The sequence below is a fragment of the Barbatula barbatula genome (assembly GCF_947034865.1).
Source record: "Barbatula barbatula genome assembly, chromosome: 11".
Classification (NCBI taxonomy): domain Eukaryota; kingdom Metazoa; phylum Chordata; class Actinopteri; order Cypriniformes; family Nemacheilidae; genus Barbatula; species Barbatula barbatula.
This window is the reverse complement of record NC_136774.1, coordinates 23,987,705-24,014,572: the sequence shown is the minus strand read 5'-3', so window position 1 is coordinate 24,014,572 and position 26,868 is coordinate 23,987,705. Positions and strand designations below refer to the sequence as shown.

At 41.4% G+C, this 26,868-nt stretch overlaps 4 protein-coding genes across 8 annotated transcripts; 1 reads left to right on the top strand and 3 right to left on the bottom strand.

The window, feature by feature from the left end:
- Window positions 1–1,421: 1,421 nt before the first annotated feature.
- mrps27 (mitochondrial ribosomal protein S27) lies at window positions 1,422–7,137 on the bottom strand. The gene is made up of 11 exons (XM_079466990.1): window positions 6,842–7,137; window positions 6,060–6,137; window positions 5,210–5,280; window positions 4,400–4,458; window positions 4,216–4,330; window positions 4,031–4,109; window positions 3,827–3,942; window positions 3,642–3,744; window positions 3,410–3,552; window positions 2,414–2,557; window positions 1,422–2,340 (listed from the first exon to the last, which is right to left on the bottom strand). The coding sequence occupies exons 1-11, from the start codon at window positions 6,915–6,917 to the stop codon at window positions 2,101–2,103; spliced, it is 1,224 nt and encodes a 407-aa protein (XP_079323116.1). The 5' UTR covers window positions 6,918–7,137; the 3' UTR covers window positions 1,422–2,100.
- A 2,388-nt stretch (window positions 7,138–9,525) lies between these two features.
- On the bottom strand, window positions 9,526–13,624 carry znf366 (zinc finger protein 366). Of its 4 annotated transcripts, none has more exons than XM_079468370.1 (5): window positions 13,529–13,592; window positions 11,461–12,790; window positions 11,104–11,295; window positions 10,312–10,486; window positions 9,526–10,234 (listed from the first exon to the last, which is right to left on the bottom strand). In XM_079468370.1, the coding sequence occupies exons 2-5, from the start codon at window positions 12,511–12,513 to the stop codon at window positions 9,942–9,944; spliced, it is 1,713 nt and encodes a 570-aa protein (XP_079324496.1). In that variant the 5' UTR covers window positions 12,514–12,790; window positions 13,529–13,592; the 3' UTR covers window positions 9,526–9,941. The 4 variants fall into 4 exon arrangements, with proteins under 4 accessions (XP_079324496.1, XP_079324498.1, XP_079324497.1 ...); XM_079468372.1 differs by having other exon boundaries at window positions 9,617–10,234; window positions 11,461–12,524; window positions 13,529–13,624; XM_079468371.1 differs by having other exon boundaries at window positions 9,617–10,234; window positions 13,411–13,539.
- Window positions 13,625–17,409: 3,785 nt separating this feature from the next.
- LOC306901045 (fatty acid binding protein 1-B.1-like) lies at window positions 17,410–18,144 on the top strand. The gene is made up of 4 exons (XM_079468531.1): window positions 17,410–17,519; window positions 17,600–17,772; window positions 17,871–17,963; window positions 18,050–18,144. The coding sequence occupies exons 1-4, from the start codon at window positions 17,453–17,455 to the stop codon at window positions 18,101–18,103; spliced, it is 387 nt and encodes a 128-aa protein (XP_079324657.1). The 5' UTR covers window positions 17,410–17,452; the 3' UTR covers window positions 18,104–18,144.
- A 205-nt stretch (window positions 18,145–18,349) lies between these two features.
- smyd1b (SET and MYND domain containing 1b) lies at window positions 18,350–26,280 on the bottom strand. Of its 2 annotated transcripts, XM_079468526.1 has the most exons (10): window positions 26,094–26,280; window positions 24,480–24,656; window positions 24,187–24,400; window positions 23,725–23,855; window positions 23,133–23,171; window positions 20,777–20,972; window positions 20,115–20,207; window positions 19,126–19,289; window positions 18,884–19,052; window positions 18,350–18,647 (listed from the first exon to the last, which is right to left on the bottom strand). In XM_079468526.1, the coding sequence occupies exons 1-10, from the start codon at window positions 26,213–26,215 to the stop codon at window positions 18,492–18,494; spliced, it is 1,461 nt and encodes a 486-aa protein (XP_079324652.1). In that variant the 5' UTR covers window positions 26,216–26,280; the 3' UTR covers window positions 18,350–18,491. The 2 variants fall into 2 exon arrangements, with proteins under 2 accessions (XP_079324652.1, XP_079324653.1); XM_079468527.1 differs by lacking the exon at window positions 23,133–23,171 and having other exon boundaries at window positions 26,094–26,256.
- Between the last annotated feature and the right edge of the window lie 588 nt (window positions 26,281–26,868).

Below are 26,868 nucleotides of genomic sequence, written 5' to 3'. Positions count from 1 at the left end.
CTTTCGTGCGTGATCTGCCCCGCCTGCAGCTCACATCAGATGGTCTGATAAATGTCCCACAGTAACCATAGTAACACAGTTTCCGCCACTTCAAAAGTACACTTTTATAATACCCTGCACCTTTAGTTTGTCTTTCAACAGTTCTCTGAACGGATTTAGTTTTACTATTGAGTTCACAACTCACTGAAACATCAAAGGTAACCGACATCTCCGTGTAACAATGAACATGTGGAAGGAAAAAAACACTGTTGCCCTTTAATTAAAATATTTCTGGAAATTATTATATTTTTCATCTGAAGATCTCACCGGTCACCCAGAGGTCAGAGCATCACAGAACAACCGCACACATGTTTGTGTGCCAACGAGACGAATGGAATCAAGTGTTTTTAAGGGAATGTGGATGTTTTAAACCAGCAGCCAGAAGTCTGAACACATGCACTCATTATCAAAACAAGCCGTCAATCACCTCAGAATAAATGAGGTGGGTTGAGATAATGACAGAATTCAGAGCTGGAATCCAGACACTGATGTTTTAATATGCGATCATTAACGTGTGTGTAGTTAATTCATAGGTTTTTTCTCTGTAATATGGAATTCCCAGGCTTTGTTCCAAATCTCTGTCGATAAGAGGACATGTGTCCATCAAGGGCTCATCTGATTCAGGACAGGATCTGAACATGTTTATTCAGTCTGTGATAAAATCTTTTATAGACAAAAGAGAGAACGTAAACTGTTTAGACTGGCAACTGTTGACCTCTGACTCCAGCACTAGAAATACAGCACACGGATTCTTTTGACTTTCTGTGTTTTCCTGTATCTCAGTGTTAAGAGCGTTGTGTTAACAACACAAGGTTGTGTCTCAGGAGATTTCAGATACCTCTGTACAATGTTTAGGATAATGCAATGTAAGTCACTTTGGATAAAAGCGTCTGCCAAATGTAAATGTTTGGGGAAATGATTTAATTTCTTTAATTTCACGGATGAATATATGAATTGAAGAACTCTTCATTGAGCAGAGAATTTAGTTGTTTTAGTCACAGTCCCAACGTGTCCAGACTCCGACAGGCTCAAGGTCTAAAAAGTCTACACGACAAGGTTCATATTAATTAAATTAATAATATTCAACATGATTGTAATCATATCCGAGTTTAGAAGTGCAAGTGAATTCAATCAAACTAAAACAAATCAGAGAGGAAACAAGCGCTTGACATCAAAAACTCTGCAATTCAATTACAGCTCACCTTGGCCTTGAATCATAATAGAATGAATGGATGAAAAAGCCCAGAATACTCTGATTCAATTAAGAGGACCATTTTTTATTATCACATCATGAAAGCACTTACTGTGATGTTTGTGCACTCTCTCCCTCACGCACACACGGTCATTTCCTCATGCAGGTAATGCTTATATTGTCTCTTTTTCACGTCAGCTTTAGTTTTATTACAAATGAACTTATCAAATATTTCAAAACAATAATTAGTGTTCAGTAATTTACAGATGAGATAACATGTCTATTTGTGTTAACAACCGGCTGGATGTACATGACCGATTCCACATATACCAGATTGATGAAAACTATTATTAGATGACATCATTACAGATGTGTAAGTCTTCACTGAAATGTGTGAAAGATTCTCACACGCACTGAATGAACACAACACACAGTTTCTACACACACAGAAGATCAAGCCTCAGACGCGTCACGACAGCTCAAAAAGCACGCCGCTACTGGTGCATGTCTACAAGGTGTTTATCTTCAGTACCACAAGAGATTCATGACATGACAACTACACAGCAGCAACATTCATCAAACAATTGAGATGTGATTCAGATCATCAGCAGGTAAGATCAGCTACAGATACACACCTGGTGTGAGTTCAGAGGACGTGCCATTTCATTTGATTTAGAAATTGCAAACTGACAATATAACATTTGAAAGGACAGAGACTAAACATGAGCAGATATGTTTTCAGTTTATTTATACTGTTCAGATTTACAATGCATTGACAAAAATCCAGATAATATGAACACACAGCGTTTATGTCAATCTAGCCAAAAAATGACAATAAACAACAGAAACAATGAGGATGAGACATGATTTCACAGGGCCGCACCGGCGGTCTGTCTCATCTCTTTCTCTCTCTGAGCATTGCGTCTCGTGTCTGTCTCTCTCTGAATCAGCTGATGTCGTTCTGTCTCCCAGTGGTGTAATCTGGTGGCGTACTCGCTGATGTCTGATTCCTCACAGCAGCTCAGTGTTTGCTGGCTCAGGATGGAGGTCAGAGACTCCAGGCTTCTCTTCTCTAACTTGTCCTGAACCTCCAGTTGTTTCCTCAACTCCTGCACAAGTATTGAGTTTAGAAACAGACGTTTGTCATTTTCTTTACAGTAGTTTGATTGAGAATAAACAAACCTTGAATCTGTTGATGTACTGTGGAAGTTTCTCTCTCTCCTCTTCATCTTGCTCATCGAACAGAACCTCATCGTCGCTCTCAGAGTCTGAAGAGTCCTGATGAGATGTTGACAGATCTTCCAGAACCTTCTCCATCTGATCCAGCTGAAAGCCACATTTGACATACACAACCGCTCAGAAGTTTTATTCATATTTTAGAAAAATAGTGCGCTCATAAACACAAGACAAAGGGAACTATGAGGATTATGTTTCCATATAATCTTCAATGTGGTCACATATTGCAAGAAAATGCCATTTTCTCAAGCAGCTTCTTAAGGTTTCGACCCAAAATGCTTTTTAAAGAATATTAACTGAGTTCCTCCCATCTATTCTGTGCTCTTACTGACTGCTCTTTTTTCATTATTTAATCAAAGTCATTCATTTCAAAGCCTTTTTATTAAATACAATTTTATTATTTTATAATGAAACAATTTCTCTCTTTTGTCTATGAAATTTATTTCACCCACAGATGAAAACCTTTGAGAAACGTTTTATTCAAGTGTCCAAAAACTTTTGACCGGTAGTGTGTGTTTACCTTCTGGGTTATCAAAATAAACAAAAACAACCGCATGTACTCTTGCTCATATCAACTTTACTAGAACACCGTGTGAGCGTTTTTCTTCCCAGTTTGTTGGCTGATGCGCATTTAACACATCAGACTGAATTTACACTTTGAGATTTATCACACATCTCAATAGTTTGATGGAACATGTTTATATTCCCTTGACACACACAAGCGACATTTAGCCAAGACACTTAATTTGGCCAACAACAACAACAGACTAACAAACCTGGTTTGATCTTTTGCTTTGTGACTGAAGTGTTTTTGTCACAAATGCTATTAAACTTCACAAAGTTTATGAAATCAAAAGCGTCATTTGTGTGGTTTCTCCCACGGGCGAGGGAAATATCTTCAAATAAGCCTCCCTCATTCCAGTCATCTTTATAAATACTCACAACTTCCTTAGATAACTTCACATCTGTGATGTCAGAACACACGGTCTCCATGACGATAAGTGCTCGCCCAAGATAACCAGAGGTCCAGATCAAGGGCATCTGATGAAAGACAGAGTGAATTCCCCTCGACAGCTCCACTTTACCTGCAGACACAAACACGGATCATCTGAAGTACAGATATATGAAAGTTTGATTCATCAGTGGCTGTCTGTGTGATTTCTGCAGAACAAACCGATAAGTGCACATCCAAGAAGTCGAGCGCTGAAGCCGACAGAGTTCTCCTGCTTCAGTCCGGCCAACAGCAGAGACGCTCCGATGTTTCTCTCCTCCTGCCACTGCACATGATTCAAACACTCCATGTACATCAACTCACATTTAAAACACATTTCCAGAAACACAGAACGCTGATGTACTCACGCTAAGCTCAGGTTTGGTGTTCAGATATCTGCTGAGAGCGTACAAACACAGAATCTGTGTGGTGATCTTCTCAAAAGACTCCTGAAGCATCACCTCCTCAACCACCGAACAAGCTCCTGCGGTCAACACACCAGTGACCAGTCACAAACATCAGTGAAAAGACTCATGTCAACGGATGAAACCCTCATGAAAGTCATTACAAACCTCTGAAGTCTTCGTCCTTTATAAAAGAGTCAATCAGAAGATTAAATGTGAATTCATCGGGAAACATCCCAAACTGAATCTAGAAAAACACAAACACAATTGTGTCTGAGACATGACATCAACACAAGTGATCACTACACAAGCACAGAGGTGAGATGTAAACACTGGTTTCTTATGAAGTGAACCTTGTTCTTCAGGATGTACAGAGCTTTATCCCGAGCTCCATATTTGAGACAGTGTCGAATCCAGCTGTGGATGGTCCAGTCTCGGAGATACCAACAGTTAGGACTGTGACGAAACCTGAAGACACGAACACACACCTTCAGACCATCGCACGTACACTGCAGAACAAGGACCGATGAGACTTACTTATATAAATAATATTCTGCTTGATCGACTTCTTCTCTTGAAGATATATTATCTATGAACTAAACACAACAAAAGGAGATTATGACCGACTGAACTCAACAATACAGTGTTCATAGAAATATCACAATGCATTTCATTCATTCTATACTTAAAGGGAAACTGATCATGAATTGCTCTCCCTCTAGTGGTTCTGGACATGTACACATTTCTTTGTTGGGTTGATGTTTTGGAATAATGTGAGCGACCAACAGTTCTGAAGCACCATTGACTGCCATAGTAGGAAAACATGTAAATGACAGACAAAAGTGTCCCAGAACTGTTTGTTTTCCTACATTCCTCAAAATATCTTCTTTTGTGTTCAACACAACCACAAAAATGAATCAAATGTGTTTCCTACTATGGCAGTCAATGGTGCTTCAGAACTGTTGGTCGCTCACATTATTACAAAACATCTCTCCTTGTGTTCAAGCCAACAAAGACATTTCTACACGTCTGGAACAACTATGACAGAATTCATTTTTGGTTGGAGTGTCCCTTTAAGTTATCATTTCAAACACAAACAAAACAATAAATGCAGATATAGTCATTCAAATAATTAGAATCAAACAGCTTGTAAAACAGTCAAAGCCATGCAATCCATCACAGAGTTTGTAACACATAAGACACATGCAGTGTAGTGTGTCTGAGGAGAATTGAGCTGTATAGAGAAAGGTCATTTAGGCAGAGTCTCTTAAACAAGTTCAAGGTCAAACACACAAACGCATGAGGATGGAAACCACACAAAAGCTGAAAACGGCATCTCTCTCTCACCCGGGCCATCGTCAATGAGCTGACTGGAAACTTCCTCTCATACGTTCTGTCCATCAGAGACGCCAGCTGTGCTGCAGGAGTTACACACACACACACACATTTACAGATAATAAAGAAAACCTGTGACATAGGTCATGTGTGAAAGCAACAGCGCCCCCTTTCGATATATAACCGTCAGAAGTGCGGTCAACTAGGCATGGGCCGAATACCGGTTACAAGGTATACAGAGTTTTAAAAGAGCGAAGGGCATTGCACATCGAGTCCGCATGTTAAAAAATAACTACGACCTCACTGCCTGCGATATTTTCATCTGGGTTAGATTTTCTGCGTTTTTCGCATTCGTAGCAAACATTTTGAGAGGCGTTTCACAATTCAGAGACACCGTACAAACGACAGTCAAATACAAGAAACCGCATACGGGCATTTCGGACTGAGTGTGCAAAGACATTTAACTAACATTTCTGTGGTACAGTTTCTAATGAATGAGCTGCGTTTACAGAAAAATTAAATATGTAATTCAATCTTCGTGCGTTTTTACCTGACACACATGTTCTATATGTTGGTTCAAAATAAAATGTATTGTGTCCAGTTGAAAAGGAGTTTTTGTTTAAACAGACATTTGGAAACAACACATTTAGTGTTGTAATAGCAATACAATGAAAATTGTAAAAACGCAATATTAATAAAGTTGACTTGACAATACCGTAATACCGCGAAACCGTGTCATTTCATTAACGCAGTTATACCACCAATATCTCATACTGTCCCATGCCTACTGTCAACAAAGTGCTAAAAACATGTTTATTTAGAATCTCGATGCATAAGAGAACCGCGAGTGTGAAGATCTTACCGATATTCTGCGGGTCTTTCTGTCTCTGATCCCACAATGTTGAGTCGGTGTATGCCGCTGACAGCAAACATCTTCTGACTGAAATAAAGCCAAAACACGTACATGACTAATAACACACACACACACACACACAGGCGCGCACACACAAACAGGCGCTCACACACACACACAGGCGCGCACACACACACACACACACACAGGCGCACACACACAGGCGCACACACACAAACACACAGGCACACACACACAAACACACAGGCACACACACGCACACGCACACACACACACACACACACAGGCACACACACACACAGGCGCGCACACACACACACACACACACACACACACACGCACACACACAGGCGCACACACACAGGCGCACACACACAAACACACAGGCGCACACACACAAACACAAACACACAGGCACACACACGCACACGCACACACACACACACACACACAGGCACACACACACACAGGCGCGCACACACACACACACACACACACACACACACAGGCGCACGCACACACACACAGGCGCACGCACACACGCACAAACGCACACACACTCTCTAGATCAGACCAGATGCACATTAACTCAGTTTAGTGTAACAGTTGATCAGCTCGTTTGATTGCGCATGCGTGTGCGTGTGTGCGTTCACCTCTCTTTAACCTCTCTATCCGTTTAAACTACACACTCAATGAAGTTTACTGTAAACGTATGCAGATCAGACTCGAGTATGACATCGCTAAGATCGTCTGATAATACTGACACTCACCGATTGATCTGTGACTGACACATTTAGAAAAGGTTTGTACGGGAATCAGACAGCGCTGCAGGACGGAGGCCGCCATCTTTGGACTGAACCATTTGACTCGCGCGGAGGGGCGCGACTACAGAAAACCGTCATTCATTTTCACATTGACAATTTAATAACTTTAAGTGTATAAGATTATACAACTCTATAGTTATAATTATAGATAATGGCTTAACCTGTGTCGTTTAAAAAAATGTAAACACAAATGTAATGTTTTTATGCTTAAACAAATGATTGTTTAAACGATTCCCTGCACTGCATACAGTCGGAAGTGTAATTACACTTGAGCTCGTCAGAGGGCGCTGTGATGTCATAAACTGTGATTGACAGTTGACACTGATGTGTGCACAGATGACAGAAATAAACATTCTGTCATTGTTTATTTGTCCTCATGGGGTTCACGTGGAACGCATAATGATCCACGGATCACCGTCGTGGCGTGATGGGCCGGTTGGATCCTCTGGGCCGGAGGGTAACGACTGAAGTGCCCTTGAGCAAGTGACCTGACCCGAGCGCTGCAGGGATAGCTGCCCACTGCTCCGGCTGTACGTGTGTTCACTAATCTCATGATGGATTAAATGGTTTATGTTGATCTGCCAATATTTTGCCAGATGACACGTGTCAGGAACGTGGAGGGTGGACGTGGTGGAAGAACCCAAGTGCAGGCAGACACGGGGATGAAGGGGTTAACAAATATACTTTAATTATAACGAGAACAAAAACACCCACGATGGGGGAAAACACTACTCAAACTAAATACTCAAACTAAATACAAAAACTGAAACCAAACACTTCCCACAAGGGGGGCAAAAAATAAACTACTAGGAATCTTAAACATGAGTATACATACACCACACCGGGAACTCTGAACATGACCAAGGGAACAAGTACAACAAACAAGCATAAGACAATAGACATGAGGGCATTATATTCCAGTGGGCAGTCAAACTTTACGACACTCTGAAACTGTTGGTGGTTTATTGGAGATTCATTTAAGAATGAAAGATGCTCTACGGGCAGCATAAGTAAGGGAGCACCTATTACATTACTTTCAGTAGAGACAATACACATTCTGTATTAAATATCACATTTACTCTCCTACAAATCAGTACATAATTACATTTCCATGTGTCACCTTCTTCGACCTTGTAATTTAGACAATAAGGTGAATTATTTGTGTTGAACTTATGTCTACACTGCAAAAAATGACATTCTTACTAGGTGTTTTTGTCTTGTTTTGAAGTACAAATATCTAAACATTCTTAAATCAAGATGCACTTTCTTGACAAGAAAATGGACCTGAGATATTTAGTCTCTTTAAAGGAGACAAATATAAGAATGAAGTAAGTTTATGGTAAAAAAAGCAAAAAAAAAGCAAAAACAATCAACCAATGGGGTGAGAATAATAAACTTGAATTAGATACTTGAGAAAAGGTCAAACTACATTCAAGTTTACTTTTCTCACCCCAATGGAAGAATTTTTTGCTTGGTTTTACCATTTACATTTACATTTGGGCCTTTGGCAGACGCTTTTATCCAAAGTGACTTACATTGCACCCCTGGGATCCAACACACAGTGAGTTGATAACGCACTGCTCTTAACACTGAGATACAGGAAAGTCAAGTAATTGTATAGTGATTTAAGGAGTTTTATCATCGGGAGTCAATGGGGTTCAGTGTTGTTTGACTATCAACGTTCTTCAAAATATCTTCTGTTGTGTTCTGATGAAGAAAGAAAGTCTTATAGAATGACACGAGGAGGATTTGATGTTTTGTGTGAACTGTGCCTTTAAAGCGAGTTGTGCGATCGGATGAAGCAGAAGAGGAATTGTACAGGAGTGTGGTTTCTCAGGACACCAGAAACATCTTTGTCTTGATTCATCCTGAACTTTCACTTCAGTCGAGGTGGTTCGCAGTACCTGATTCTGTGTGTTTTCATGGCTTTGGACTGAAACATGGAGGTGTCTGGAAGACAGGAAGAGGATCTGAGCACTTCCTCTTTACTGTCAGAGCTTCATCAGGACAAAACCCCAGAAAGGTGCGCTGCCTACAAAACTACAGCTGAAGGGTTTCCATCACAAACACTATGTGAATCATTTATTCTACTTTATGATCATGTTCTGAGTTAGCTTTCATTTTTGTGTTTAGTTATCATGTTCATTTGAGATATTTCTAGCAATATTGTAGGTTAAATTTATTTATATTTCAGTTTAGTTTTTGTTTACTTTTTATTTTCAATTTTAGTGTCTCAACTTAAACGTATGAAGAGATTGTCAGATAATATTTAGGCCTATATTTTGTTTATTTCAATGAACAGAAATGTTTAAATAGTTATGATAATAATCCTTGTGTACATTTATATTAAATGTAAAGAAACTCCAATTAACCCAACACTCCCTCCCTTCTAATCATTCTCTCAGTTTCTATGTTTAGTGTCCAGATTTACTTCCTACAACTACTTTTCTGATGGTAAACTGAACTCTTTTTTTCATTTATTTAGCTGGAAACAGTTCTGAGGTGTGTGTGTAACAGTGTTTGTTAGAGAATGTGGTTTGTGGATCGTTCATTTCTACTTCTGTTTCTCTCTAGAGGAAGTGTGTTCACCTGTGTGTGTCCAAAGATGTATTCAAAAAACTGTCATTTCTGTGCATTCTGTACATTTAATGTCCAAGAGTTCAGTATGAAAAGTCCTGTATGTTGTGTAGTAAAAGACAATTACCTATAATGATTCATTTTAAATGAATTTATTGAGCATACATACTGATTGATTGATTGATTGACCAATGAAAATCATATAATTTATGATCAAGTAGAGATTATTGCAAATCATAATCAATCTGTCTCACTCAAGCCTGAACATGTCAAACACATCCACGGAAGGCATTCAGCATTATTAGCATTTACAAACAAAGTGCAAAAATACACAAACAACATCACTACTCTTATATTAATTTCATAGAAAACAGATTAAACCTGCTAGGCTTCACACTTCTGAGATCAAGATATTTTCACAGATTTCTATACATTTTTCACAGTGTGCTTGTCAGTTTCTGTACAGCTGTCAGAACATGGAGTTCTTCTTCTCCTCCTCCTCCTCGTCTTCACCATCATCTTCATCATCCGCCTCTTGAGTCTCTGGATTACCGATGGCAGGACTGTACTGACTCATTCTGTACATACTATCTTCGTCTTCCTCACGGCTGGAGCTCTCGCCGCGGTTGCTCTCGCCGTCAGACTGAGACAGGCGGATCCGGCCGTGGTTCTTCTGTGACAGATCAAAGGGTTCTTCCTGACCGGAGCGGGTCAGAATCCGCAGCGGGCCGGAGAGACAGAGACGCCCTCGCCGCCTGTAGACTTCAAACACACACAGTCATTATTAATAACGGACCTGAAGTCATCACAATTCAAAACTGCAACTGCTGCCGTCTCACCTCGAGCGTCCAGACCACGGTCCATGATGCCGTGTTTCACCTTCATGTGACGCGTCAGGTTTCCCTTCAGCGTGAACTTGCTGGCGCAGTAGAGACATCTGAAGGGTTTACTGTCAGAATGCAGGTGCATGTGACCCATCAGATTATGCATTCTGTTGAACTCCTTTCCACACAGCTGTGAGAGACAAAACACACGTACACAAACTGTTTGAGCGATCACAAAACTTTTGCATTCATCACGGTGATCAGAGTCATTATGTCTTTATGGGTTGTGTATATGTGCATAAGGAAATATCTTTTATACATCAGCTTGACAACGGTTGTTGTATTTAGTCTCAGAACACATTTCCTCTGGTAAAAGCCGAGTTTGACGTTGTGAGAGTTTCTTGTGACGGGACGGCGAGCGAGCTGAAGGAGGACTGGAGCTCTAAGCGCTGTCTTTCCTCTGCATTCTTTTTATTAGGGCGGTCCTTTCCTCTCCTTTCCTTCAAGAGGAGAAAGGGGACTGTAAACTGTCCGATCGGACCGTGAGAAAACAGGAAGCGTTCCCGAGCACAAGAGAAAGCGAGATGAGATCTATTTGCGGGCTCTGTTCTCGGGGGACGCGAGGCCATTGTTACACACTCAGTTTGTTCAGCGATATCCTTCCTATAGATGAGGAGACACTCGACTGCCAAAAAGCGATCTGCTCATCGTTTGGACCGCCCATCCCGGGGTCACGAGCATTTTATCCCTTTGACACCGCATTAAAATACATTCTATATGTGCTGAAGTGAAAATCCGGCGACGCACCTTGCATTTGTAGGGTTTGATGTCCGAGTGGACAATCATGTGAGCCTTTAGCGTCTGTTTCTGGACGAAGCTCTTGTAGCACAGGTGACACTGATACGCTCGCACGTTGGTGTGAATCAGAACGTGACGCTTCATGTTGGCCAGCAGCGTGAACTCACGACCGCAGATGCGACACTTGTGCTCCTTCACACCCTGAAAGACACAAACACGAAAGGACAGATGACGACATTTCACACGGCAGTTCATAAAGACATTTCTCAAAACATCTTCTTTTGTGTCCCACTGACGAAATACTCGTAAGCAGTTTGACAAGCACGTGAGAGATCGTTTACATGATGACCGAGCCCGTGTGTGTACCTTATGTGTGAGCGTGTGCTGCTTGAGATGATGCGACTGGACGAACTCCATCCCGCACTCGCTGCAGATGAACGGCCGGATGTCTTTGTGTTTCATCATGTGATTGTGAAGCTGGCTGGGATACTGAAAGCTCTTGCCGCAGTCGCTGCAGTCGTACTGGGCCGTACCGCGGTGAGCCGTCAGGTGCCTCTTCAGCTGGGCCAGCGTGGGGAAGTCCAGGCCGCACTCCACGCAGACGTTCTCTCGACCCCTGTCGTGTTTCAGCTGGTGGGCGCGCAGCTCGCTGGGGTAGGCGAATCCCCGGCCACAGACGCCGCAGCTGAAGGGTTTGACGTCGCTGTGCTGCATCATGTGTCTCTTCAGGTGGCTGGTCTGCGTGAAGGCCTTGTTGCAAACCTGACATTTGTGCGGCCGGGCGCCCTGATGCGTCAGCATGTGCGTGTGCAGGTGACTCAGCTGCTTGAAGAGTTTGCCGCAGAGCCGGCAGCCGTGCGGTTTGATGCCGTTGTGTCCCAGTATGTGAGTGATCAGGTTGTATTTGGAGGTGTACGACTTCTCGCACATGCGACACTTCCAGCGCTTCTGATTGCCGCCCACGTCAATGTGGTAGCTGTCGTCCACGTGGACGTTCAGACTCGGCTTCTCTGCGACGGCTCTGCCACCCTCTTGGCCTCTGCGGCGATACCTCGGCGTCTGGCTCCGGTAGAACGGGTTTGGGGAGCGGTGCGGAACGGAGCCGGGCAGGAGGAATGGAAACGGGACTAAACTGGGATGGAAAGGTCGGAAGAATGACGGCGAGGAGTGCATGAGGAGAGGAGAGGGAGGCCAGAGAGGAAGGGGTTTCAGCGTCTCTTGTTTCACAGCTACGCCGTCGTAGCGGCCGATGACGCGATGCAGCCGCAGCCTGTTGAGGTCGATCATGCCGGCGGGATGAGGGAGAGGGTACGGAAGAAGAGACAGATCCACGGTCCGGATGCCATGCCTCAGGCTTTCGTTGTCTTTTGAATCCATGTTGAAGTGTTCTTCAGAGAGCTCCAGAGAGCTTTGATTCATCCATCACCCGTCTGTAAAAACAATGAGTTCATGAGAAGAATGAAACCCAGGGAAGGTTTCTCTTTCACAGCTCATGAGATCTCAAAGACTGGTGCATCAATCGATGTTTGTTCCGGAGAAATAAAAACAGAATCAAACGAGAGTGAAATTATGGAGCGCATGAAGAGGATGGAGGTGTGAAATGAATGAAGATGGTCGAAGTCAAATCATCTGGGTTTGGGTGAGAAAGGTTTGCGTATTCCTCTGACTCTCAGTGATCTTTCAAGCGTCATCAGTTCTGTAAAAGAAAATGAAGAATAACAGAATGTGTGTTCAGATACAGTGATAGATGGACTTCACTTCTCTCTTCCTCTGAGCTCGTTTTTCGATTCATTAACACAAGAACTTCTCTTTTCCATGATGAACTATTTGCTCTCTGAGAACCTCAGCAGTTTAACAGCGAGGAAATATCACAGAAACACAAACAACATCTCAACACCTGAAATACTTCTGCTTTAACATCACATTCACAACAATGATGAGATGCCAGGTCATGATAACAGGTGGAACAGATTCATAAATCACAATCATAAATGCTCTCTCTTTTAAACTGACCTGCTGTCAGTCTATTTACTCTCTTAATAAGACATATAAACTACATTAAATACATATAATTATAGAAAAACTGTATACTACAGTAGACAATATTTAATGTTCTGCCCAATATTTGCATTACACATATAAAACATTATTATGATCTAATATGCAATATGCTCAGATGTGTATTTAACCTGTTATACAAACTAAGAGAATGCAAAATACAGATGAACGTTATAAATACGGCGTCTGATTTCAGCATCAATCCAAACCTCGAGAGAAAAGAACAGAACAGAAGTTTCAGAGAAACTCAAAACTTACGTAGCAGCATCTAAACCTGTGAACAGCATCTAGAACCAGAATCTCCTCAACACTCGGCCCTGTCTGTGTGTGTGTGTCTGTGTGTGTGTGTCAGCATCGAGAGGCCTGTCTGTCTTACCTGTCGTCTGCTCTGCGCTCCTCACAATGAACCTGCAGCTTCACAAACAGCATCTGAAAGAGCTTAAGAAAGAGAACAGGAACAATCGCTTTGTTCTCATTTTTCAGATGAGTACCTTCGCAGAGAAGGAAGGAAGGGAGGGAGAGGAAGTCAACAAGTCTGTGCTTTCCTGACCAAAAATAAGGAAACACTAGATACACATCTCCATTCCTCTTCGAAACACTGCCGAGGTCTGAGGACTGGACACGCTCAACAAGACATCACGCTGTTCTGCAGACATGACAAACATCAAACAACACTCACACGTTCTTATTACATCATCATCATCATCATCATAATTCTGACATGTTTCACTTCTGATGCCTGATGTCCAGTACAGGTCTCTTTATAAACCATCAGGGTGCGATCCAAACCATCAAGGGTGACCTCTGACCCCTACCGATAATGCACAGCCATAACACAAGGAACCTATAAACAACAACAGAAACATCAAGAACACCTGGAATATTTATTATTTACGTCTGTGGATGTGTAAGTCATTCAGAAAATATTATTATGGGGAAATAAGATGAGAAAAGAAAGAAAAGATTGAGATTTGCTCACCTTTATAACATTCAAAGGGATCAAATGCTTGCTGGTTTATATAAAGACTTTGGTTTCAAAATGAGATAACCATTTTGTCATTACGGCTAGTAAACCATATTACTCCATTTTTAATCAATTTCAGAAATCATGTTTTTATTATGTTTTATTGTGTTTGTTAGCTGTATTTATTTAGTTATTATGGAGTTTTTGGTTGATATTAATTGGACTGCACAATAGAAAAACTGGAACATTTAAAACAGTTATCTCATTTAAACTCTTCATATCATCTATTCAGTAAAACGGAACAGTGTATAAACTTCACAAAAACATGATTATAAACTGACATTTGTGACAGGTCGCAAACCAACTTTAGAGCACAGTGCCATCTGTGATGAAAGAGTGAAGAGAAAAGTCTTTATTACCTCACTGTTCCTAATAAATCACCATACTGCATCATATAAGATAATACTTCAAGTGAATTCCTTACATCTTATCACTACATGACTTGTAAATACGACAAAAAGTGATTACATTGGAGTTTAGCGAAATATGCCTTTATGGCATTGCCTGAAAAACACCTCATGCGAGCGTAAGAACTCTTTGGGGGATACATTTACATGGATGTATTTTCAACACGCTATTTGAAGGGTCATGGAAACCCGGCTACCGACGAGTACGTTTAACCAACTGATGCTTTAAGCGCAGCAGGCGTTATTATTTTTAACACATTAAACCAAGAATCGACCCCAATCTGCTCATATGTTTCTAAAAGAGGGATTTTGAGAGAGTAACATTCAGTCCGTCCTTCCTTCGCCACTTCTGACCGCAATTTTGTGAGTCCGTGAGATTCACAGACACCGGATGTTCAGATTCAATTTCAATTGTTCGTATTCAATCTGAACACGTACTCGTTCTCACTTTATAACACAATATTGATGAATAAACACAAATCCTTACTACAATGTTCGTGCTCACAACATGTTAATACGTAACATAAACACGTTCAATCTGAACACGGATCGCAAGAGAACGAGCCGGTCTGTGACGTCACCGGAGCACTTCTGGCACAGGGACTTCTTGATAAGCAGTACTTTGTAATGAATTCATCTCTCTCTTTTCAGAATATGTGGTCAGATATCAGTAAATACGTCAAAGTCAAAGAAACTCACTTTAAAATAATTTACAGTTATTATCATTGTAATGACATTTATTGTACGATCTCTTTGTCGATCTTTAAGAATTCTGATCAAATGGTCTTGTTTTTGGATTGTGCTACTGGTTCATTGGAAATAGACAATATTCTTAAAATTCTTATTTTACTTGGAAAATACCATAAACATAAAGCAAAGTTTTTGTCACTTGTGCCAAATGTAGATTGTTTTCCACAGATATAAAGATGTTTTATGAGTTTTTAATATTAATACTGAACAATAGCGAAGCTGTTAAGACATCTCGGCTGGATGAAATTCTTAATGTTTTAGATGTATAACTGATGTGTTTTTTATTTTGGTTTGGTTATTTGCATTGTGCAATTATGTTCTGTATTTGTACTATTACATTTTGTACTTTACCCTATTCATGAATTTGGGCCGAAAGTGATTGTGATCAGCCCCATTTTATGCTAATCCTCAGATCAATCATTATTTTTAATGTTCACATAATTTATAAATTCAGTATTAAATTATAGTATATTGTCTTGAATATCATCTTTTTTCCACAATAAATGCCATGTGTGTGTGATGTTTGAATAAGTTTTAAGTGCACTGTTTAAAGTTTAAACCCAACAGGAGGAGAGTAAAGGAGACTTTTATTACATCAGAGAGGGTTTGTTCTATGTAACAGGTCGTGTGTGTTGTGTAATGTCCTTCTCTCACACCATTATGGTCAATTATGATTGTGTTATATTTGACGATGTGTAATTATTAACAGAGATCTGCAGTGCCGATCTGTCCAGTTGGGCAGAAGAGAACATCAATGAAACATCTGAAGAGATTTATACATCTGCACACAGTCACAGTCACTCAGAAGTTCATTACGGCCTGTCAATCAATACAATCCACCAATGACAAGAGCTCGTTGTCTCTCTAACAGCACTTAGAAAGCAGCTTTCCTTATACTCACAATAGATGAGTGAAGAAAATAAATCTATACTGAATGAATGGAGTCGTGTCTCTGTTTCAGACTTATTAGTCACGTGACATCATAAGTTTGTGTGGAATAGATAAGATATGCAACACACAATCTTTTAGACAAAGGTTAAAATCTCAGTGCCAGCAGGTAATGACTGAAGGGCCCTTGAGCAAGACACCTTACCCCTGATCGCTCTGCAGTAATGTGACACTGTAAAAAAAAATAATACTACTTGTACGTCGCTTTGGGTAAAAGCGTCTGCCAAATGAATAAATGTAAATGTAAATGTGATGGAGTGCTGACCCTTATCTGCTCTTTGTGCTGTGAGATGATGAATGAGACGCTGCTGTGTGTGTGTATGAGAGGGTTTGGGGTGTTAAAGGGGACATCAAATAAGATTAATCGAAGTTAAAAATACAAGGGTTAGGGTCAGTATGACATATTGCTTATTGCTCCCTGAACTCTATGTTAGAAGCTTTGAATAAGAATACCTTGTAAAATACCTTGAGATAAAACATCGCATCGACGTCTTGTGGTGCGGTGACCTTGGTATAAGCAGAATCATTGACTCGGGTGAATTCTTTGAAGATAATGCTCACCCCAAGATGGTAATGTGGCCACGACGTGATGCAAATTCATCAGCCCGTCGTCAATTATTCCTTACATAATCCCCACAAAGATATTTCCATGAATGTGTGTGTGAGTGTGGATGTCATTTGGATTGTAAGAAAACAGGAGTAACGCAGGATAAATCAAACTTCTGATGCCTGCTCTTCTAACATCTCGTGGGAAGAAATGAAAGAGTCTTTTATGCTTCGGTTCCGTGTTATTTGTCGTGTCTGGACACGCCGTTTATTTGCAGAGGCTTCAAGAGAAGATCTGCTCATGACACTCTATTTTTATCAGACTCATGACTGATTCATCATACGGAACGAACGAGCATATCTGGGTTACATTGGTAAAATCAGAACACTGTCATATCGATTCATCGATGAAGTCTGACAATGTGTGATGTCATCATTAAGGAGCACAAGGGTGATGTGACCTGTTGAACCATCAGCAGATCTTGAACAGAATGAAGATTCTCAAGATTACATATGATTTCACAGGAATCCACCAATCAGAGGCGTGTTCTCGGGTTAATCATTATACATGTGTGTGTTTCACCATATAAAACAGTGTCTTGGATCACCCATTTCACTTCTCATCATGTCCTTCACTGGGAAATATCAGCTGGAAAGTCAGGAGGGCTTTGTGGAGTTCATGAAGGCCGTCGGTGAGTTCCGTCGGTTATTTCTGAGCCGTATCGTCATATGACGCTTCTATAGGTTTGTCACTGAACGTTTTCTCCTGCAGGTCTTCCTGATGATCTCATCGAGAAGGGCAAAGACATTAAAAGCGTGTCTGAGATCGAGCATAATGGAGATCACTTTAAAGTTACCGTGACGACAGGAAGTAAAGTTCTGAACAACACATTTACTATAGGAGAAGAGAGCGAGTTAGAATCTCTGACCGGAGGGAAAGTTAAAGTAGGTCTTCCTTCATTAATGCAGCGTGTGTGAATCACACTACAGACCGAGAAATGAATTATTCATGATGATCATCTCATGTTCATGTGTTCTTTCAGGCTGTTGTGACTAAAGACGGCAACAAACTCATAGTCAGTCTGGACAAAGTCACATCGGTCACAGAGCTCGTGGATGCCAACACTATTGTCAATGTAAGTTTATGACTTAATTGACATTATATAATAGCGTTTGATTATTCATGAACATGATCTGAAGGTGGTGCTGTTTTCTGTTTCAGACATTGACTTTAGGCAACATTGTCTACAAGAGGGTCAGCAAACGGGTGGCGTGATTACAAAAACTTATTTTCATTAAAGTTATTTCAAAGTCAAATGTGTGTCCTTGTTTTGTGTTCAGCATGTGTTGAGATTTTCTTTCTGACAAAGACGACGATATAATAAATATCCAGAAGCGGTCTCAGCAATGTCTAAGAATGTTTCTTTCGTATCTATAAATCTGAGCACAAAAAGAGACGCTTGTTTTTTTGTGCAATAAGAGTTTCCTCTGGATAAGAACAATAAAAATCAACCCACTTTATACTTTCAAACCGGATAAAACTTTATTTTATAAAAATCTTCTTGTTTCTTCATGTGTTGTCTGTCTAAATGTAGAGAGGTGCATCTAAAAATCCTCTGACCGTTGACCTGAGCATGTACGGAGTGTTGTACAGGGTGATGATGTCACTTCTTGCGGAACAGGTTTTTGATGCTCTCATTTAATGGTTCGGCCATCATCCTCATGGGCTGGTTCTGCAGCGCCGCCTCACGCATCTGGTGATAAACGTACTCGTTCTGTTTAAACATGCGCAGCTCCATCTCTGTCTGCATACGCATGGCCTGATGGGGGAAAATGAACTCGTTTCAACACCAAAATCAAACTCAATAAGTGTTTTCAGGTCATGCAGAGAAATGACACGTGAATTTCATATGTTTTTCACACGTGATCATGATGTTGCACATTTCATTTTTACATGTGATCCCTTGGGTTTCACACAGGAACTCCAAAAACACACATTTGGCATGTGATCACAATCCGCAAGCATGACGGATGATCTCTCGTTAAAGGAGTTTACCTCCAGGTCTTTGGTGATTGGATGGGTCGGCCCGTGTGTGATCATCAGGATGGCGTAGGCCTTACAGATCATTCCATGAGCGACCTCGATGTGTCCCGCCTGCCAGTGCGTCACTCCCGCTCTCATTGTGGCCATTCCCAGCTGGGCGTTGTTCGGATGGTACAACTTTCTGTTTCAGACACACAAAAATCTCTTCACGACCAGCACAAAACACACACACGTGTGCACGCGCACACACTTACAAGTATCCATCCACCATCTTGCGTGCGTAGAAAGCTGCCTCCTCGAAGAACTGCAGGTAAGAGAGAACCTCACTGAGCGTGCTCCACATCTTCAGCTGATAGATGTGTGTGTCGGCCAGAACATTCTCCTGCTTCTCCACACACTCTCGACAGATCTTCACCACCTGCACAACAATCATGACATCACTGATAAACACATTCTCTTTTGGCAACACAGCCGTATTTAGACAATACAAATGTAACTATAATGCTACAGAATAAACATTTACTATATTAGCATGCATATTATTAGAATATTGTGTGTTTATTAGTATTTATAAAGCATTTATTCTGCATGACCATATTCTACTTCCTAAACATAACAACTATCATACGAACTATCCAATAAGGAGTGTGTGGAGGCAAAAGTCGTAGTTAAGTTTGCGAGAATTGGACCTTAAAATAAAGTGTGACCATTGGTTATAAATGAATTACATGTAACTGTTCTGTATTTTTTATCACCGTGATGTATTTTTTATCACCGTGTCTTCATCAGAGCCTACTTGTTCTCAATGGGTTTGTCGCGGTGCATCTGGCTAGGACAATTTTTTTTATCATAATGGGATTCTAATGTCTTTTCGTCTTACCTCACGTCCGATGTAGACACGGTGTTAGAAAAAGATTAACTGACAAATATTTGACAGTGATATCTAAACAACATTCAACGAGATAAAGATTTATTTTCAAAAGAATCATGGTTCTTCTCTGACATTCTCTCTGATATTTATTATTAGTATACGTGTATTCTGGTCTTTCACTTCATCTTTATATACTCATTGGTCAATGAAAAGACTTTTTGATGAACTGTTTATCATAAGGCACAACTATTGGTGATCATCATAAAACATGTTTTACCATCATAAAACATGGCCACCGTATTTGTCAGCGATTTAATCTGTAAAGTGTTTACATGCATATTTATAGACAAAGACTACAGAGAAACTCAGAACCTCGTTGTAGTTGGCTTCAATCCGTGCCTGTTCCATCTTCTCCAGCATCTTCCGGCTGATTTCCGTCATTTCTTTCACGTTCTCTTCTGGCACCTACAGAAGAGAAACAAAACACAATATCTGATCAACTGACACATTCAATGAAGGTTTTTGTGTATGTCACTCTGTCTCGTAATTGAAAGTTGATCAAACCTACAGCTACACATTTAAAACAATTGTAGTCAGAGGTTTCCTACAGACCAAAGTAACACAAAGAAGTCTTAAGATGTTCATATGGCCAGTGTAAGTGATAATGTCCTGTGATGAACTCAAGCACTTCTATATTTAACCTTTATCTCTCACTGATCATCCAGACCGCTACAGGACGGCAGATAAGCCTGTGACTCTCTCTTATTTCAGACATGCACATCATTCATGTGTTGATCTTTATGTTTGCCTGCTGTGTTTCTGTATAGATATACAACTACACAACTTCTGAGCTTCATGTCCTGACATCAAACAGAAGAAAGGGTCTGCAAACGGGTGTCATGATTGCAAACTATTAAAAAAAGGAAACGTTTTATTTATTTTCTCAAGTTCTCTCAAGTCAGATGTGTTTGTAGTTCAGGAGAGTGAGAAATGAGTTGATGTGATGTGATGATATTAAGAGCGTGTGAATGTACCGGGACTTCGTCCATTTCGGCTCCGGCCATCTTCAGATCATCTTTGGTTTTGTTGGTGCAGTGCTCACAGGTACAGTCAAAGAAATAATGCTGCTTCAGGAGACGTCTGCGATCTTCTGACAGGTTCAGATAATCCACGTAAGACACGGTCACCTCCTCCCCGGGACTGATCTTACCCAGCGCATGCAGCTCGATTCTGTGACGGGACACAGATAAAGTGACTCGCAGAAAAAAAACACACATTCAGATTCTTCAACGTGACATTAAACTAAACACGTCTCTGTAACTGCTGCATTCAGCACATCCTCTAGATCAAGTAAGAAAAGAAAACACTTTGATTGACCGCTCTAAAACTCTACAGTGAGTTAAACCAGAGACATGTTTGTATATAGACACACACAATGATCATATACAAGATCTTAACTTGATCTGACAGCAGTGCTAGAGACCACACGGACACACACACACACACACACACACACACACACACACACACACACACACACACACAGACACACACACACAGACACAGACACACAAAGACACACACGCACACAGACACACACACACACAGACACACAGACACACACACACAGACAGACAGACAGACAGACACGCATACAGACACACACAGACACACAGACAGACACGCACACAGACACACACAGACACACACACAGACAGACAGACACGCATACAGACACACACACACACACGGACACACAGACAGACACACACACAGACACACACGGACACACACACACACACACAGACAAACACGCACACAGACACACACGCCCACAGACACACAAAGACACACACGCACACAGACACACACAGACACACACACACACACACAGACAGACAGACAGACACGCATACAGACACACACGGACACACACACACAGACAGACAGACAGACAGACACGCACACAGAAACAAACGCACACACACAGACAGACACACACACACAGACACACACACACAGACAGACAGACACGCACACAGAAACAAACGCACACACACAGACAGACACACACACACAGACACACACGGACACACACACACAGACAGACAGACACGAACACAGACAGACACACGCACACAGACAGACACACACACACACACACACACAGACAGACAGACACGCACACAGAAACAAACGCACACACACAGACAGACACACACACACAGACACACACGGACACACACACACAGACAGACAGACACGCACACAGAAACAAACGCACACACACAGACAGACACACACACACAGACACACACGGACACACACACACAGACAGACAGACACGCACACAGACAGACACACACACACACACGCACACAGACAGACACACGCACACAGACAGACACACACACACAGACACACACGGACACACAGACAGACAGACTGACAGACACGCACACAGACAGACAGACACGCACACAGACAGACAGACACGCACACAGACAGACAGATACGCACACAGACAGACAGACACACACACAGACAGACACACACACACACACGCACACAGACAGACACACACACACAGACACACACGGACACACAGACAGACAGACAGACAGACACGCACACAGACAGACAGACACGCACACAGACAGACAGACACGCACACAGACAGACAGATACGCACACAGACAGACAGACACACACACAGACAGACACACACACACAGACAGACACACACACACAGACACACATGGACACACACACACAGACAGACAGACACGCACACAGACAGACACACGCACACAGACAGACACACACACAGACAGACAGACACGCACACAGACAGACACACGCACACAGACAGACACACACACACAGACACACACGGACACACAGACAGACAGACACGCACACAGACACGAACACAAACAGACACACGCGCACACACAGACAGAGACAGATAGAGAGAGGTGTAAAGAGAGATGTTTAGTCGTGACAGCTGGAGAGTCAGATGTGTGTCAAGAGATTAGAGGTGAGAACAAATGGACCAGCTACCCATCAACCACCTGCTGTTCAGGACAAATACTAGAACATTCCTTCATGTAAATATAAACCTGTGTGACTGCTTCTGTAGATTACAAGACCCAAATCATGTCACATAGAGCACACGTGATCAGCGGCTGATGCCCTCCGCTCACTCTTTACTGTTTTTATAAAGAACTAAACTGAAGACAGTCATTCACAAGGGTTTTGAGTGAAATAATTGTGGAATATTACTAAAACCCTTTCTGTAAGTTAAATGGTTGATGTTAAAGCAGAGGTTTGTGTTTGGGTAGTTGATGATGATGATGATGGTGAAGAGGTACAGCGGATCAGACCCACCTCTTCTGAGAGTGAAACGCTGTATCAACAGCCGACTGACTGAAAGACAAATAAACAAACTGTTTGTGTCTCTCACCGTCTCCAAGACTGAAGGACTGAACAGAAACAAAAAACTGAGATCACGAGGTTAAAAAAGGGTTTATAACATTAACAATATCGCCGACATATCAGTGTTGAGATGAACTGGATGATATTAGAATAAAGGAGGAGATGATGCTGCTGATGATTTTCTTAGTTTGACAGCTGCTGTAGGTCATGTGATCAAATCTACGTCTACAACATTTAGGAACGTCTGACTCACAGAACATCCTAAACCAGCTTATCACACAGGGCTTTCCTCACGCAAAACAAGATCAAAGTCAGCGTTTAAACACACGATGAGATTTTGACAAATGATACTTGTGATTTCTCTAAAGATCTCCGTATTTCAGGTACGTGACGTGAACACATCACATGATCCCGTCACCGCTGGCTTCTTCTCACCTTCCAGCCTCTTTCACTTCAAACTCTCACTTCCTCTACACACGTGATGTCTGACTTTCACCTGTCTGATCTCACGCTCATCTGATGCGAGGATGGACGAGTGACTCACTTGCCGTTGTTGAGTATAACAGTGCAGTTGGGCCAGCAGTCGTGATTGACCAGACACAGGTTTGGAAATAAGCCCACACCCACCGCCTGAAGCCCCCTCTGATCACTCATCATGAATCCATTACAGTTGATCTGATGATAAAACACATCAAACATGACGTCACATTCCACGGTAAAGCTTTGAAAGTGTCTCTGTTTATTAAATCAAATCAAATATTGACCTTAAATGATCTGAAAAATGTAAATGTTGCGCTAACATAATAATAGTAAACAACACTTAACATAAAATAAAAATCAATCAATCTTATGTAGCAACATAAAAAATGACATATAACAAAGTTGCTAAACACTTTACTAAAATGAACATAAAAATAACAAATTGAAAAAGAAAAGCTCATTTCATAACCATATCATGAGAAAATCCATTAAAATCAGTCTAACATGACTGTAGGAGGTCACGTACCACTCCAAGGGTGTGTGAAATACTGTCTACTGTGTGCTGTTTGCTGGAACGAGGCCAGAAGTCCAAGAAATTGTGGATGTCGACTTTAAGGTCCTTCATGTCGTCCTCGAGCATGTCAGAGATGTGATCTTCCAGCTCATCCATGGTGCTGAGCTGCAGGTCTGACACTACACTGCCCTCTTTATCTGTCCGCCACATGACACGAGCGGCGAGACTAAAACAAACACAGTCTTTAGAGAACAATCCCTTCAATGCAAACTTTATTACGTTAAACTGTTTTCTCAGACTCGTACCGGATGTTTTCATTGGGTGCTTTGCCGTTGCTCTTGATGGCGGCGCACTCGAGCTTGTGTTCCTCCCAGGCCGCCCGCTGACACGTTCTGTCACAGTACTGCGCAAACCTGCACTGACCGCAGCGCTGCAGCTTCTCCTGACGCCTAAAACAACCGTGACAGACGCAGGCCACATGACTGCAGAGAGAAAACACAACAACACCTTTCTGTGATGACTATCAACATCATTAAAGTCACTGCAATAAATTCAGCCGATGATGACCAGACAAACAGTAGACACACTGAACAGGTGTTTATTCATAGACGTCATCTTTTGACACGTCAGAGGAGAACTGGTCCTCCCGACTGAGTCTGGTTTGTGTTCCTCGCCACAGGGCCGTGTTGGCTTGTTCACCGAGAGACTGATTTAGTTAGATATTAGATTAGTTTAAAAGTTCTGTCAATTCTGTTAACATTGCTTTATTAAAAATCATATATATTAGAGATCTTGCTTGATCTACAAACACTATGCACTGTACTCTGTTGTCCCTTTTCAGTTTTTCTTTTTTCCAGGAAAGCTGCTTTGGAACAAAAGCAAACCTTATTCAATTATATAAATCAAATTGAATTGAATTGAACAGTCCCTCACAGGATTAACACACACAGCTAAACTAAATTTACTTTCATTTATAAGCTTTTCGTCATGGGAAGAACTTTCCACAATGTAGATGGATCAGCGTATTATCATCTTTGTGGGGACAATGTGTCAAAATATGTGTGATGTTTAATGAAATGTTGTTGGGTGAAAGTCTATTGCTCTGATGGCTGATGTATGGGACTTTCTGTACCGTCACGTCTTGTGTGTGTGACTGCTCATGATCTATTTATAACTGTAAATTATCAATGCTTTTTTGTGTGGAATGATCACAGATGCTTCCGGATAAAAGCTAATCTATCAACAGGCTACAGATGAAAAATGACTCCAGCGGAATCTAATTTAGCCACCACGACAAATCAAAAATGAAAATTACTTTAAATACAAGTGTGACATATTAAACTTTCATGCTCATGTCTTTATGAAACAGCATGAACCTTAAAGCCTCTTTCCGAAAATAATCAACCGATTTCTAACAAATGCTCCATTAAATAAAATTGTGTGTGAAAAATGATTACGTGGGGACAACAGGACCCATCCACCATTCACAACAATTATAAATGAAACAAAATGTAACACTCAAAAAGTGATGGGTCGCAGGATACAATACACAGTTTAATACACAATATACAAATCGTTATGTGATTGGAAAGAACCCATAAACATGAAATCACATCGCTTTGTCTTGTAAAGTTAAACTGACTCCAGTATCGATATCTTTTATATTTCCACTTCATACACTGCAGATTCTATAAGAACACGTCAAGTCTGATGTCATTACAGCTCACAGTCACACGTGACACATGACACAGCCTCTATAACACCGTGGCACATGATAAACACACTATAACCTCATCATCAGATATGACCTTTTTTCCATTCAATGACCACAGAGCATGATATAAGTCATCATATGCAGTTTTCTTTATATTGAATGACCCCAGAGGGAGAGATTATTGACTACCGTGTGCTCAACTCACCTGTCAAACACCACCGAAGCAAAGGGAGCTTCAGCGAACAGAACATCTCCAGCCCAGAGTTCTTTAGTGGCTCGCAGGCCTCGGCCTTTACCTGGAGAGTCAAATACTTCCACAAACTCCATATCTGCTGTCCGTCTTCACGCAGTCAATCGGCTTTTTACTTGGCAGCTGAGATTCCAGGAGCACTAAATAAAACAGCTGACCCTCTCCAGCCGTACCATCTCAGAGTTACCCACAGGGGGTGTTAGACGACACCCCGAAACCACAGACGGGACAGACGTCCAGGAGCCCAAAGCGTTCGTGCGGAGGACATGAATCAGTACGTGTTGTAAATCCCACTGGACATTTTATGAACTATAATCTGTGTTAAATGATTGTCTGTATTTCACCTGAATGGGTTCTTCCGTCAGTAAAGCGTCTCATTGGAGGTCCTGAGGATATTTTTGTCTTTCAGCTGGAGCTGTCAGTCAGGAGACGTGTGGAGGACAGAAGACAGCTGCCTTCACCCGCAAGTGTCTCCTGGTTCCAGCATTTTCCCCTTCTAGTTTCTTCTCAGATCCAGAAAACACAAGAATGATCAGATCATCATGCTTCCATTATTCAACCTGACGTCACTGAAGACCATATAACGTTTAATAAGTGTAACTGAATTCAGTTTCTGATCCTTCGTGAGCAGTTAGCATTATTTTACATTCAAACATCAAAAACATTCAACACATCAAAACTTCTTTATATTCAAGCTTCTGTGTTCTGCTTTACACTTGATTTCTGCTCT